We start from the raw sequence: 15,327 nt of genomic DNA, 5'->3' as shown, positions 1-15,327 counted from the left end.
TCATTTTACGCAAGATCTGGTAATTCATTAATCAATCTGGCTGCAAACCTTGAATGAATAACCTGCAATGGTGAAAGAGACTGGCAGCACCACAGAACATGAGGGATTTTATAATCTGAATCAATGCAAATTACCCTGGTGATGTTTAGGGCTACCCTCAAAACTCATCATCTCCCTGATACAACCCCTCCCACATAAATAAGAAATCATTTATCTCCATGCAGTCCCCTGCTGCCAGGCAAAAGACAAGTCTTCATTTCGTTGGGTATTTCTTTCTCTCCTCACATTCTCATTGCTTGTAATACAGTCTTTTTTGGCAGTCTACAATAAAACACAGTTATCTTTATAGGCTTTCCAAATATGTGGCACAGAATGGCCTTGAGAAGTAATTTGGGATACACCTATATAAAACAATTAAAAGCAAAGTCATCAAATATATTGTGAGCATTGCTTTGGAACACAGAATTATGTAAATAGATCAAATCTGCAGAAGGGCAAGCAATGTTGGTTTTCTGAAGTCTATTTAAAGACTAAAAAAAGTGTTTTGCCAAGTACAAGATTTATAACTTTACACAGGTTATTGCCTATCTACAGGCTGAATTTTCTCTTACCATCAGCTGGGTTATTTGCAAAAAATGCTAACAAAGAGAAACACCCACTGTGGATATCTTCCCTCTCCATAATGCTAGGAATGGACCACAAGTAATTTTAAATATGAATCTTACATGTTATGGTACAGTGTATTTCAAGAAGCCTCAAGGGACAACAGTTTTCACAAACAAAAAGCGTTCTCACTCATAACACATCAAGTTGTATGTTTGTTCACAATTTCAAATAGCATTGACTTTGAGAATGAAAATATAACTGTTTAGATTTTCTGAAAATAGCCAAATTAAATTTTTTGCAAATACAATTTTTTAAAGTCTAGTTCTCCACAAAAACAAATCATAAAATTGAATGGTGCAGTGAGCCACCTAAATAACTGGTCTTGGGTGACTTGTAACTAGTTACTTGCATGAACTTGTGTCAATAGACAGTGCCTTGAGGGGCAAGAACTCCTTCATTTTATCTTTTCAAACACCAGGCAAAGAAAATTAGGTGAAAAACACAAGTGACCAAGCTGTGAATAGAAAGAAATCACCTAATTCATAATGTAGCTAAGCACAAGCATCAGTAAGAAGAGCCTCTGTGCTGGGGCAGTCCAGGCTTGATTTGGGACTCCTATCAGTTACCCTGGCATGTGAGCAGAACGATGCAGTGATGAATTAGGTGTGTCTGCAAAATACTGGTGTGTTTTAATCCTAGAGTGAAGGCCAGTATCTCATCACACCTAAGAGGATGAGAGCAGGGATTTATACTTAACACTTACATACTATCTAGACTAATTGGACCTTTATCTCACTTGGCTCCTGGTTGCTACCGTAACTATTAATCATTTCTATTCTGTGAGACTACCAGTGCCACTGGGAGTGCCTAAGCTTGTGGGTGCTCAGCTCAAGTGAGTTTTCAGGCTGAAAATTCACTTTATGAAATACAAACCTTTATTAAAAAAAAGTTCACCAAAGACACTCAGGAACTTTGTAAAGGGCTTTTGGATACTGTCCCTCACTGCCACATGTATTGCATTAATACCTCAAAGGAGAGTGCGTTTCATTCAAGGCTAGATTTGGCAATTAGCTTGTGCAAGTAATGATGCTTGTGTACTTCCTATCATTTGCTTGTCATTCTGGCTCCTTCCTTTCCACCTGAAATAGGCTGTATTTCTGTTTTTGCATGACAATGCCTCATCTGGAAGCTCAAGTTTAAATAAAACGTACTACTCCCAAAATAAAAAGAGAGAGAAAAAAGTTTTAAAAAAGGTATAAAAAGATGTTATTTCCTTTTTAAAAAAGCCATTGAGGATCAATATGGAAAAATCTAGTGATTACCAAATACAAAACTGTGGAAAACTTCCATTCTCTCAGCTAAAACAAATAGTCCCTCACAGAGCATGTGAGATAGTCTCTGGAGGAAGAAGACTCCTTCTTCTGAGCTTGAGCACCCCCAGTCGTCACATTACTGAGCGGCAGAGGCAAGAAAAAGTGCAAAGTATCCCCAGCTGCAGAGTGGAGAATGGGAACAGGGTTAACGTACAGGAGGAGAAAGTAACTGTTTCATTCCCATCTTCCTAGGCCAAGCAACCAAGAAATGTAAATGCAACACTCCAAGAAGCTGAAAAGAGTCTAATTTTGCACTGCGGTATTGTAAAATACCATTAGGGCACAATTTGTCCCTACAGGTAAGTATGGGCCAAGTTGTGATGAGACAGCACTGCAGCCTGCAGCTGAAGTCAACGAGTGTGAGGAAAGAAAACAACAGAATTTGTGTGTTAGGAAAGAGGTAGCATATTGAAATATTCCAAACTATTATTTCTGACCTATTACTTGCTGTGTAGGTTCATTCCCCCAGCTGCACTGCCCCTGTTTCTCCACACATATCCCCCTGGACATATCTCCCACCTGGACAGCTCATCCTCAGACAGACCCAAACATGTCCACGAGATGCTGCCCTGTCACCATCTCCCAGTAAGGTTAACTTCCAGCCTATCTGGTTGTCCTGCTGTTGGCAACACGCTTCGATTTTCAGAACAGGAAGTGTTTCCTATACAAGGTGTGTAGGGGAATGGTCACTACCTGTCTGAGACAACTTTACACTCAGCAGCTGTGGCCATCAGAGCAGACAGGCAGTAATACACGGGATGAGGTGGTCAACTTCCACCGGTTTTACTGGAATAATCTGTACGCTTAGATTTGGTAAATACGTAATCATATTACTTATCTGGAATTTACACTTTGAAAGTCGGCATCTTCAACTGATTTTTCCTAAAGGAAAATGCTTCTGTATTTGGCTTTTGACAAATGTGGAAAAAATATGTGTCCTCAGTCATAAAAAAAAGCAAAACAAGTCTCCACCAGAGTCACTGTAAATGTGGACCCTGCCCCCTTGCCTCCCTGCCACCAACATGCCCTACCCTGCCTGAGGCAGTACAACTGCAATTCAAGAACCAGACGGGATTTGGAAACTTTGTAAAACAAAGTGTGGAACATTATACAACAAAAGAAAAAAAGTGGGTCTAAGCACAGGGCTCTGCAGGGCTATTTTGATTCAAATAAAATTAATTCCAAGTTACTTGGATGTAAATTACAGAAACTAAACAGAGAAGACCAGTTTCTGCTATCAGTTACACTGGTTTAAATCCAGAGCAATTAATCTGCATCACAGACTTCACTGTGGGTTTAGAGCTGTATACAAAAGGAGAATTTTATTCATATTTTATTTATACATCCTAGCGAAGCATTTTACTATACCATTTTATATATATATATATGCATTTTACTATATTTTTTTCCAGCCTTTAAAATTCTACCACGATAATCTGGGGCTTTCCAGAACCAGCGGGCTAGCTGTACTTCCTGGAGCTGTGGTACCTGGTGTGTGAGAAACAGCACCCTTAGCTTGCTTTAGTACAAGGTCTTCCTGCCAGCTAATCAATTTATTGTCCAATTTCCCAGTCAGTGAACGATCTATGGCCTCTGCTATCAACAAGGAGGGAAGGAGGTTAGAGTTTACAAGGGGCATGGCTGCCCAAAACCACAAGGTGGAGAATTACGAAGGCTTTGCGCACCAAAAGAAAGAAGACCCAAGACAAAGAGACAGTAACCCTTCTCTTGTACACCCTGATCCTCATGTACAGCCTAACCCCCAATCCACAACTAGGAAGAAAACAATTAAATTTTTTCTATCACCCTTTGAATTTTACTTTCAGATTGCTCTCCACCAGGAGATTTATGAAACATCAGAACGCTGAGCTGGTCCCTGAGCTACTGACAGCCCTCACACTGCCTTCTCTGCCACATTCACCCTTCCTCTCCCCTATACATAAACAAATTGCAGACATCTCAATTTGTGTGCAAGTAACTTTCACAGTAAGGCTCTGAGGGGTAAAAATCTTTACTAGAAATGTTCCAGCTACTCATCAGCTAGTTGCTGTGCAGTATTCTGCTTTTTGCTGAGGAATTCAAGTGGAAGACAACAAACAGGTTTCAACTTCTGTTTTGCTCTGCAGCTGACAACAGTGCAACTCATCATGACGCCACAGGGCAGTGTGCTCTAGGCACTCTTTAGCCGTTTCCTCTCAAAAATCAGAAGTTCCGTTTAAATCCTTTTAAGGCTTTCACCCCCACACCCCTCAGATCGCAGGTCGGTCTTGATCATGAGGATTAAAGGAACAAGTCAGAACCCATAACACACCAGCAGTTTTCTTGTCTCTTAATGGTAGAAAAATAGTAAACTGTTGTCCACCAGGCTAATTAAAAAAAAAATCAGAAAAAAAAGCAAGCAAGGACTTTGCAACATGCACTTGCATCATCCTGCCTTACCTCGAATATATTGGCGGGTTCATTGCTGTACTGATTGGAGATGATCTCTGACTGGTCGCTGTACCACTTGAGTCCCCCCAGAAAGCTGTCTGCATCCAGGTCGTTCACATCTAGTTCAGAGAGGTCAAGTTCGGGGAGATCTGGGCAAAGAGGCTGGTCTTCGCCAACCAGAGCAGCACACTGCAGGATACAGTAACACAGAAATAGTCTGTTATTAATTTCATTAAATACCAGGAATCTATTAATTAATATCATGTGGTAAGAATTAAGCCTCGATTAAGCTATGGCATAGGGTCACTAGGACTGCTTTCTGAAAAAAGAAACACATAGTATTTGGTCATTTTTAGCTCTATATGGACATGTAAAGGGGCAAAGAAAACAGCAGGGCATAAACTGCCTTCTCTATCACATCTCTGTCCAGGGACACCTTCCTTCTCCCTATACCATCTGACAATGATCATATTCAAAGCTTTAAATCCAACAGCAGAGGCCAAAGCATGGCATTATTCTCTTTTCAGAGTGAACCAGTGCAGGTAGAAGTTACAGATGAATACCTCTGGGCAAGGTCTGTCATGCATTTCCTGATACATTCAGGTTAAAGAGGTACAGCCTGTTACAGCCTTCAGCCCTGGAGGCTAGCTCAAGCTGGAGACAGTCACACTTTCACTTCTACAGAGCCTTATTGTAATCCTTGCAGCCACTCATGATGGTGGCTACCATATGGGCATGAAAAAGTAGGGGTTAACAATACTGCAGTGCTCTTTTCCTGACACACAAACCACAACCACCCGTTTTGCATGAGGGTCCTGGCATCCAAAGTATAGCTTGAAATATCTCTATATTCTCCTCTCAGTGACTGGCATAATTAGTTCACACAGCCTTTCACCTGCTTGGTGTGAACACATCTATTATCCTATCCAGTTTCCTAAACATCCCCAGAGAGAAGCTGTACACAGAGAACCAAATGGATTTTCCTCTTCTAGCAGCCTCTGATTCAGTATTCCTAAAAGAGGGTCTGTGAAACACTTTGGTTGAGGCAGTAAACAAAGTCTAGTCTGCAGGAATCCTCTTCGGCAGCGCAAAATGTTCTTGTCTGCACAACTTAGGAAGGGAGTGAGGATAAATAAAAACAAACCTGGAGTAAGTATCCTTTTGTATGCCAGTATGAAGCTAGATAGGGTATTGACTGACCTACTACGGAAGAAAAAATTAGTAACATACATCCACTTCAACACAGCAATTAAAATGTTAGGGTATCCACCAAAACCATTTCCTAATTATAGAAAACACGTAGTAACAGTTTGGCAAATAGCTGAGTCCCATATGTCAATGCTGCTCAATTAAGCAATTCCTACTGCACTGTACCGCGTACCCTTGTAAGTCATCTCCGAACATCCGCGTCGATATGGGCACACTGCAAAGCACGTGTGGAACTGCAGAGGCACCAGGCACTGAATGGTTAAAACCCATCTAAAGTCAACTGAGTCTAAGGGCATCTACCCTGAGTATTTCTAGCAGTGTGTTAAGGATGGCCAACAGCAGGACCTCCTCAACTCCTGTCAGTTGACCGGGTGGTTTGAATGATTTCCCAACTTCTGTTTGGACTGAAGTCAACGGAGAAAGCGCCGCTTTCTGAAGGCAGATGTCTGTAGGGCACTAACAGTGTCCATGGATGTGAATTGCTCAATGCTGGCTATGTCACTCTCACAAGGACCGCCTTTTACAACAGTGCAGGCCAGAGCTGCTGAAGGTGCATTTCATTGAGGTTTTTGTCCCTGGAATCTCGGTGCGTCTGCAGTGCACGGGCTGGATGCAGCAGCGCAGCCGTGAGCAAAGATTTTGTCTGTTGGCACAAAGACTCGGTGCAGCTGGCGTGAGCTATAATTTACCAGACAACTTCTACGTCTACCAGGACACTACAAGATAATCACAGAGTAGGCCAAGGGGCAAGGAAGCTGAGAGGCTGCAAAATAAGGCTCCAAAATAGCAGTTGTTTTTCTTCCTATTATTTAAGGGGCTGTAGAACTATAAGAAGTCAAAATCCCGCTTAAGTAATCTTAACTTTTTTTAAAATCTGAATTTTTTGCCATTATTTTGAGCGGAAGACAATTTTAAAAAATTAAAAAATAAAAAAATTAGAGTTTCCACTTCTTTAGTGCGAGACACAACCTTCTGGCAGCAATCTTATAATACAGAGATGACCTTTTTTGATGTTTGGCCGAAATCTCTGATCTCATTAAAGGATAATCTAGTTTTTGACTGAAAAGGTAGATTCTCAGCATCATTCTCAGGTTTGTGTTCTGGAGGTCAGTAGCTTATAACTGATGCCATAGACTTCTAAAGTATCCTGCTGATCTGTTACTGCTTTCATTTATAAAAATAGCTTCACCCTGTGAACCACCTACTTAAACATGTTTACTTTTCGTAATCTGCATTTTTAAGTTCCTACAGTGGGCTTTTGAAGCAACATAAACAATGGTATTTAAAAAAATCCTGCTTATTGCAGCTTTCATTTACCTATAGTGACTGCAATGTCACTTAAAAATGTAACTGCTGAAATGAAGTATATATGCCTTGCCAATGTTGACATGATAATAAAATCAATGTTTCTGAATATGACATTATGCTTCTGAGCACACAGAGCACATTAATCTGAGACACATTAGCAGCAAGTGTTCCTGTTATTAATTTATATTTGGCCTTTGGATGATGCCAGATTTAACACTCCAAGTCCTAAAACTGTCCTCATCTGACACGCTGATACTTGCTGTTTGCCTATACATCTGTAACAGGTGCACCTGCATTGCTAGCACACATTTTACTGTCTTCCCACTGTTATTTGATATGATAGTTATTTCATAACTATAGTCCTAATTTTACACTAACATTAAGGAGGATAAAGCAGTCACTAAACACAAAAGGCTAATTACTGTGCGTTATTTCACTCCAACAGACCTTTTTTCTCTTAGTTCAGGCGCAAACAGTAAATTAGCTTAACTGCACTGATGGTAATGAATCATTATAATTAAGTATAATTCTCCATTAACCTTTTGTCTTTTTTTGTGCCTTTGAAGGTAAATTAAAAAAAAATAAAATAAAATAAAGAAAAAAAAGAAGAAGACTGGATTTGTGCCATATTAATTATATTAATGAAAATATAATCTTTGTGGTTTTTTTAGCAAGTTTTTTAAAGTGCCAAGGGGATGAACTCAGGAAAGAAAGTGAGACTTGACAAAATGTGTGTCATGTGGATTCTCTCTATCAATCTTTGCAACCTTACTGTACATCACCTTCATTAAGCTGTGAAGCACTGGGGACGCTGATCAGCTACAGTGATGCAGGCCTTTATTAAACAACACGCCATCCTGTCATTATGTGAGCGAGAATATAATACATTTTACATTGACAGCAAATATTAATGATTCAAAAAATGAAAGCTGCCTCCAGTACTTGCTGCCTGCGTTATTTTAGCTCAGTAGAAGTGATCCCCTGAGCCAAAGCAGCATGCAGACGCTAGTGTTGCTACAGGAAGTGCAATGCAGGAGCACATTGGCAAAATCCTACCCACCACACAATTAATATCAAGATCAAACTCTTTTTTTACTTCCTTTTTTCCACTCTCTGCACTATGAAAAAGTCATTGACATAAATTATCTATTCAGTTAGTAGCTTGAAATTACTGCAGGAACTCTAGTGATTAAAATAAATCTTCAGTATTTCCATATAAGCTGGTTCCTCAATCAGTTCCTAGCAGCATTAAGAATAATACACGATGGAAAAATGAAGCTACAGTAGCTGAGACCCATGCTACAAGCCAGACAACAACCCACAGGATACTCCAGCTATTCAGAAACAATTAGGACTTTGGAGCCAGAAAGTCATCCACTTACTGCCTTGACTCATAATAGCTACAGGACATATGAATTATCCATATCTATTCCATTTTACCAAGAAATCAAAACAAGATAAGACCAATTACAATATGCAAACAGAAATCTGCAGATACAATGGCAAGCTGCAAATATTTAAAACATGACAAAATTACTTGAGAATCCACACACATGCTCTGCGAGATAGGAAATATTTACTGGAGAACATGGAAACGGTTCACTTTAGATGGGTAGCTCGCTACAGCATGAACATATTTTTTAAAAAGCATTGCCTGTAACCTGTTTTTCCCTCCCCCATTGCCCAAGGGAAGCATTTTAAGCACTTATTCCACGCCCGAATCCAGAGGATTAGTTCCTTTGAGCAGGTCTGTATTCGGGATTCCTCTCCATGGGGTCCAAAGAAAGTTTGCCTCGCTTCGCAAGTTGCCCAAACTTTCAGGTAATGCTCCATTTTGCCGAATGCAAACATGCAGAAATCCTCAAACCTCACATTATACTCCAGAGATTACCACGGGGCCGCTTGACTTTTTTTTTTTTTCCTTTATGAATTGTAGCCAGCAGAAGCTGTGGATTTGATGTATTGCCGTCTATTTTTACACAAGCAGCAGCAGCAGTGGCAGCAGCAGCAGCAGTTCACACAGTCCTGCATAAACTCTATTCTCATGGTTCATCCTGTTGTCTCTGCTGTACAGTGGGATTTAACCATTTCTTGGACTACTCAGATTGACTGCAAACCCTGCTCTACGGGGCATTAGCTACAGCGTCAGGATTCCAACACCACAAGTAGCAGGGAAACGTCTCCTTCCACAAATCTCTTTTAAAAGCATCTAAAGCCAAACAACAGGGTATTCATTCCTGAGTGCATGCTTGTGTTCTGCAGCTGATAAACAAGGAAAAAACCTTCGACAGAGCACAGTGAAACAAGGAATTAAAATATGAAGCCACGAGTTAATTATAACTTTTTTTTTTTTTTTTAAGAAATATTATTCTTATTCTAAATAAACACGGCATTTTTCCAACCAGGCCACTAAACGCCACTGGAAACGCCACTTCAGACACCGATTCATATCAATATCTTAGAGCATAAATATTGCATATGACGGGAGAGCGAGCCAGAGGCACATGAAAATAGTTTCCAACTGCAGGAGATACTATACTGATGACAGGAGCTCAGCTTTGATTTGCTCAAGGCATCGCAGAGTAACCTTAAAATAGCAAAGTTACTGGAGTTAAGATAAGATAGGGACTTGTTTGCAAAGTGCGCTGCCTCGGCCGTCCTGCGGCGCGCCGAGCCCACGGCCCCGGCCGCTGCCGGCGCCCCACGGCCGCACCGCTCACCTCGAGATCACTCCATACAGAGTCCTGGTTGCACATGTCCCACGCCATCCAGCTGCGGAGCGACGGCAGGAAAGCTGGCAAACTACAGTCCAGAGGCAGGCAGGCAGGCAGCAGACACTCATGCAGGCAACGAGACCCTCTCTGAGAGTGAACCGAAGGCACCTGTCTTACTACTGTTCCCCGTCACATGACAAAGCTATTAAAAAGTAGGCTGGGCTGTCACTCATCCAGCCTTCTGGAGCCGCTGCTCCAGCCCGTGACGTCAGCCAGGGGCAGACCCAGCCTCAAGTGAAGTAAATCTTCGCGAAACGCGCTCGGGGCTGGGCGGCCGCGGCCGCCCGCTGCGATTCAAAGCACATTTCCAGCCACACCCCCGGAGCGCCGCTCCCGCCGTAGCGCGGCTCCCATCCCTCCCCGTCGCTTCTAATTTCTTCGCTTGCTTTCTTTGTCTTCCCCCCACACCCCGGCGCACAATAGGCAGGGCTGTGCTAATAATAAAGAAAAAGTGAAGCGGCTGCCAGCCCAGCACAGGCTGCGTGCTCGGAGCACCTTTGCCGTGCCCGCAGCGCTGCCCCGGCGCCGCTCCCTCCGGAGAGGCTCTCCCAGAGTTGGGCAGAAGTTACACCTCCTCCCAGCACATTACAGCACTCGGGGATTTTGCATCTCCCCAACAATTTCGGTTAGGTTATGGTTTCTCACAGACAATTGCAACCCAAGTTAGGTTTTCCACGGTAAATATATCGGCAAGCCCGCCCCCCGCACACCCCTCACCCCAGCATTTCTCTGACATGGGCTCAGCATCTATAAAAAGCGTTCCTGCACTTATCTCACCTGCTCCGAGGGGGAAGCCTGGTCCTGCTCCCAGATGCATTACAGTGCCTGGAGCTGCTCGTAGGCACTGCCGTGTCTCGGTGCATTCCCCCAGACAGCAGGGCTGCTCAAGGAACTCCTTCCTCCGTCCTGCCCACGGCCCCTCCGCCCCTGCAGTGCCCCACTGCTGCACCCTCCCAGCCCTGCCCGGTGCTTGTCCATTCAGAACAAACCCACTAAAAAAATCTCTCCTGTGAAAACCAGACACGCTGTTAACACCTGTCTCCCCGTCAAAGCCTTTCCCAGACAATAGGGGCTGCTGCAGGTGCAACTGGTTTGTGATGCCCCTTAGCATTGCGTACACAACAAATTCCATGTACCAAGCTGAACTGCAAACTGTTGTCCAGAAGAAGGAAAGAAAACCCAAAATAAAGGTCTTATTTAACTATACCCGCCTGCCTGCTTATTGTCTTAAGCTGCAGTTCTTTTAATAATCTGGGTGCAAAAATTCTCGTGGAATATAAATTCTGGCTCCCCTGTGCTGGGCTACCAAAGTTACAAAACTATAGCTTATCATCCTCCATGTCATGAAATATTCATTTTCATTGTTATTTGCAAACTTGAGTATTCTAAAGACTAAATGAATTCAATTATTATACAAGGCTATGGCAATTTTGCTGAGAGGAAAAAAAATAAATAAGAAGTACAATTCTTGAAATAGCCTTTTTCCCATAGACACTGGAACCTTCAGAAATGGTAGGAGGTCTCAGATATATTCTTAGCTTATTTGGGTTTCCTTGTAATTCATTATTGCCAGTCCTGATAAAATGTACATTTTTCCGAGCTTGAGCTCAAGTTGCAAATCACATCTCACTGTCATATTTTCATCAAGCACTGATGACAAAAATGGCATTGTTTTTACTTAATTAATAAAAACACAGCAAAATACCAAATAACTACAGAAAGCCTTTCCTACAAATAATTAAATTAGTGGTATTGCTTTGCTCTCACGACCAAAAAAAAGCTTTCCTACCCAATTATATGCTGATTTAATGATAAAACTGCAGTAAATTATTAAGATCTGTGGCAAAGGTGAGTACCTCTACCCCCTGAACAGTCAACTATGAAATAATACTGGGCACTTGTCTTCCTGGAGTGGAGTCGGTTCTTATTAATTATTATCTGTGGATCCATGGTTGGTGGAATATTCTCCTTCAATACCTACTTGTAATTGTGTTCATTGACTGTGCCGAATCCATCTTCTGTTTTTTGGTTTTTTTTTTTAAGTTTCATTCACACCTTTTATAGAAATGTATTTACAGTGGAACATTTCATATTGCTGTTTTGGATATTTTGACCTGCTCATGTTGTTTCTATTTTCTACATTTCCACTTCAATGCTTTCCCTTCAAATTAGCAAGTTAACTGATAAATATAAACTGTGACCTTAGTGGTGCTCTCACCATACAAGCTTTAGAGATAGAAGAACTTTTCTAGTGCACTATGGACAGAGCAACCAAAAGTAATAATTACAGAGCCTCCAGAGCTTTTCTATGACCCTGTCCACATTATAGCTTGAACTTTGCTAGTAGTTCCAGCATTACCTGGAAGAGATGCGAAGCAAAGCTCCAACTACAAAATACTCTGAGATTTCAACAAGGGTCCCACATTGCTTGGGAAGAATTTTATTTATTTTTAACTGAAGTGTCTAACTCCAGCCATAGTATAAATTTACCCACTAGGATCTTTTTTTCCAATGTTTTAATGTGGGTTTTGAGCATAGTGCCCCAAGGAGAAGAAAAGCGAGGAAGACAGCTGCAGTGGTGGTGTAGTTTGGAAACGATGCAGCCTCCACATATGCAAATGAAGCCTGTGAAACCCAGCCAGCACCTAAGCTACTTCCTCAAAGGAAACTTTGTCTTCTGAACATTCCCTAGAAGCTTTAGCAATGCTCTTCCCTCTGTTTTGACAACACTAAAGAATTGCACAAACATCTTTTGTGGGGCAATATCTGAGCACATACACACACGCTATTTGGTTCCATAACAAACACATGCAAAGAAAACCCTCCTTCAGCTGACAAAGTCTGTGGGTCTGTTTGACACAATCTGCCAGGCTGAAATGTCCTTTATCAGACCACCTCTTCAATCACTGCATTTCCCCTGTTTTCAGGTTAGTCTGTACCAGCTCTCAGCAATCTCCAGATTTTACCTTTTCTTCTTTAAGGGCCATGATTAAAGAAAGTTCTGGTAAGCCTTCCAACAACCTTTGCAAACTAATTCCCAAGTCCTGATACACTTCTAACAAGACTGGAAGGTATGGCTGCCTGCAACAACAGGAAATACAAATCAAAGACCAAAGCCTTCAAGCCCTCTGTCCTTGCCTTTATCCTGAATTCAGCAATCATTTTTTCTCCTTCTCCTCCTCTTTCACCCACATTTTCTAGCTATGGGTCAGATTTTTTTTCCCTATAGGTTTCTCAAAAGAGCTACGATTGTGGAGGCCTCATGACCAAAACTTAGCCCCTTCATTGTGGCACTGAGGAAAAAATATATTCTTTCCTTGCCTCCAAGACTATGTACTCCCAGATTTTCAGCAAAGTTTTCTACTTTTCCAGTGGAGTAAGGACAAACAAATTTGTACATAAAAATACTGCTGGGGTTTCAGACAGATGAGGTTTGCAAATCAGTTCTTACATCAATTCAACCCTCTCTGCTCAACCCTTCAAGACTGAATGGCCTTACAGCAAAAGATCAGCCAATGCTGTATATAAAAGAGCAAACTGCACTCCAAAGGTGTGTTAGCGTGAATGGTGTTCTATATAAAGTATATGTACCCTATTAATTTTTTATTAAAAATCTTCCTTCTGTGAATCTTTACTCTTATTTTTGCACAGTCCTGTATTTGTTCGCCAATCCATTCTCTCTGTTCCTTCTATCCTATTTGTTTGCTCTTTTTTCCCCCTTTCTCATCTTCTTTTCCTTATTTATCCAGTTCATCCTACCCAGAATACACCCTCAATAGCATAAGCCAGTGAATCAAACTCCTTGAACTTCTGGGTTCATTGGTGCAGTAATTCTACATTGGAATAAAGCCATCTGCTCCCTCTAGTTTTGTTAGGGCAGTTATGATTGGAGATTTTATTTTTTAACGGCGAAGCCCAGGATAGTGCTCTGTACCAGCTCTCTGAAAAACTCAAAAGCCAAGCTAATTCCTGGCCCAGCTCTGGGTCACAGGCTGCTGTCTGAGGAGCTGTGTATTCCAGAGTCCAAAATAACTTTCTCCGAACAGCAGTGCGTTGGTGACATTACTGACACCAGGCTGAATTTTGCCACATCTGCCTCCACAGACTGAGGGCTCAAATAAACAGCACTGAGTGCCAGGGGAAATCACTTGCTTGTTCATGTGCAACTGGACCTGACTATGACAATTTACTACCAGCACAGATTACCTGATTATCAGCGTTACCAGGCTTGCAGACATGTGACTCTTTGTAACTTGTAGTAAAACCTTCCAGGAGTGTTCAAATGAAGCAGGATCATCACAGGTACCCACTACAAGAAATCTTATAATTTTTCTTATACCTCCCTGAACATCACCCTCTTTATAAGCATGTTTCACTTACTTGTTATTAGAAACAAAAGTAACTAATCCACTCCAGCTGATTACATAAAAAAATATATTTGTCACTTGTTTCCCACCAACATTTGGAGCATTCTCCAGAACCCTCAGTTGCTATGATTTGCAGGAAAATCTAGCTTGTCAGGCTTGCTAAAAGGAATATGAACAATATCTTTCACTTGGGTGTTACTGTTTATAGAAGGGCTGATCTGTAAAAGAGTATCTACCTTTAAATTTATGACCTCTATATGTTTGAGAAACGGAGCCATGTAAACACATCCATTTCCTGGGGAGGCTGTGGTGCTGTCTGAGCACAGACACCCAGGCAAGCCAAGGAGACAGATTCCAGTTTTGCACTGTCTTGCAGGTTGGCAGAACAGGCAGGACCACATCAAAATCGCAGACCATTGCAGATCTTCATCATCTCTCCTTTACTCACCTCACTGCTGATATTTCCTTGGAACAAAAGAAGTCATAAAGTTCTTATTATCCCCTTATCCTTCCATGCAGTCCCTGGGAAGAGACCAAAACTTGCTCATATCTGATATTATCAGACCCAAGGAACTGTTTTCTGACATTCCTGTTCAGGGTTCTGGAACACCTGCCAGAAGTTGTGCCCCTCGTCTCGCACTCCCAGCCTTGCTGGGATGCTGAGCCCTTCCAGTGACAGCCAATTGTCTTCTCCAGCTTCAGCCACACAGGGCAGAAACATGGGGAAGCTTCAGGAACACACCTTGTATTTGGAACACTGCAGAACTCTGGAACACCCCACCCAGACCTTTCTCATTATGCAAATTACCATCCACCTTGCACCCTAACCCCTGAGAAAATTACCCTGGAGCTCCTCTTCCCTGGCTTGTTCATACAATGCCAATCTAGTTTTTCCTGACTTTTTCTGAGAGGGATCTGAAGAAAATGATCCCATGAAAAACCACCATAGATTTGTTATCTTAGGGTACAGAAAAGATCCCCTGGTACAACCATAAGAAGTTTGTGGGAGCTATCAGCCTTCAAAGCTGCCAGCCTCCACTGAGCTGGCCACCCAGCTGTCACACTGCATTTGGGCTTTGCTTTGCCATCTGGCCATTTAGTCACCCAGACAGAGCCCCCCAGCCTGAAGGGGAGCTGTGATGCCCTGGCTGCCACAGCCGTGCAGGAGAGGTTAGCGTGCTCTACCACCAAGGCTTGCAGTAGCTGGAGGGAGGAAAAAATCTCTCATTTCCATAACATAGGCTATCTCCTCCCTAAAAT

The 15,327-nt window shown here is 42.1% G+C and overlaps 1 protein-coding gene across 3 annotated transcripts in view; it reads right to left on the bottom strand.

The window, feature by feature from the left end:
* The window catches only part of PPARGC1A (PPARG coactivator 1 alpha), a 369,209-nt gene that overhangs the window by 60,859 nt on the left and 293,023 nt on the right, over positions 1–15,327 (bottom strand). The window contains exons 1-3 of one of the 3 annotated variants that reach the window (XM_042779265.1): positions 8,666–9,177; positions 6,143–6,177; positions 4,419–4,598 (exon numbers count right to left, since the gene is read on the bottom strand). In XM_042779265.1, coding sequence (XP_042635199.1) covers positions 4,419–4,598; positions 6,143–6,177; positions 8,666–8,777 — 327 coding nt within the window. In that variant the 5' untranslated portion in view covers positions 8,778–9,177. Of the gene's footprint in view, positions 1–4,418; positions 4,599–6,142; positions 6,178–8,665; positions 9,178–9,646; positions 9,915–15,327 lie in introns of those variants that run through there. The other 2 variants (XM_033059896.1, XM_033059895.2) reach the window with 2 other exon arrangements.

Source organism: Catharus ustulatus, chromosome 5 (genome assembly GCF_009819885.2).
Source record: "Catharus ustulatus isolate bCatUst1 chromosome 5, bCatUst1.pri.v2, whole genome shotgun sequence".
NCBI classification, from domain to species: domain Eukaryota; kingdom Metazoa; phylum Chordata; class Aves; order Passeriformes; family Turdidae; genus Catharus; species Catharus ustulatus.
The sequence above is the reverse complement of the archived record's forward strand: the minus strand, read 5'-3'. Positions and strand labels throughout refer to the sequence as shown.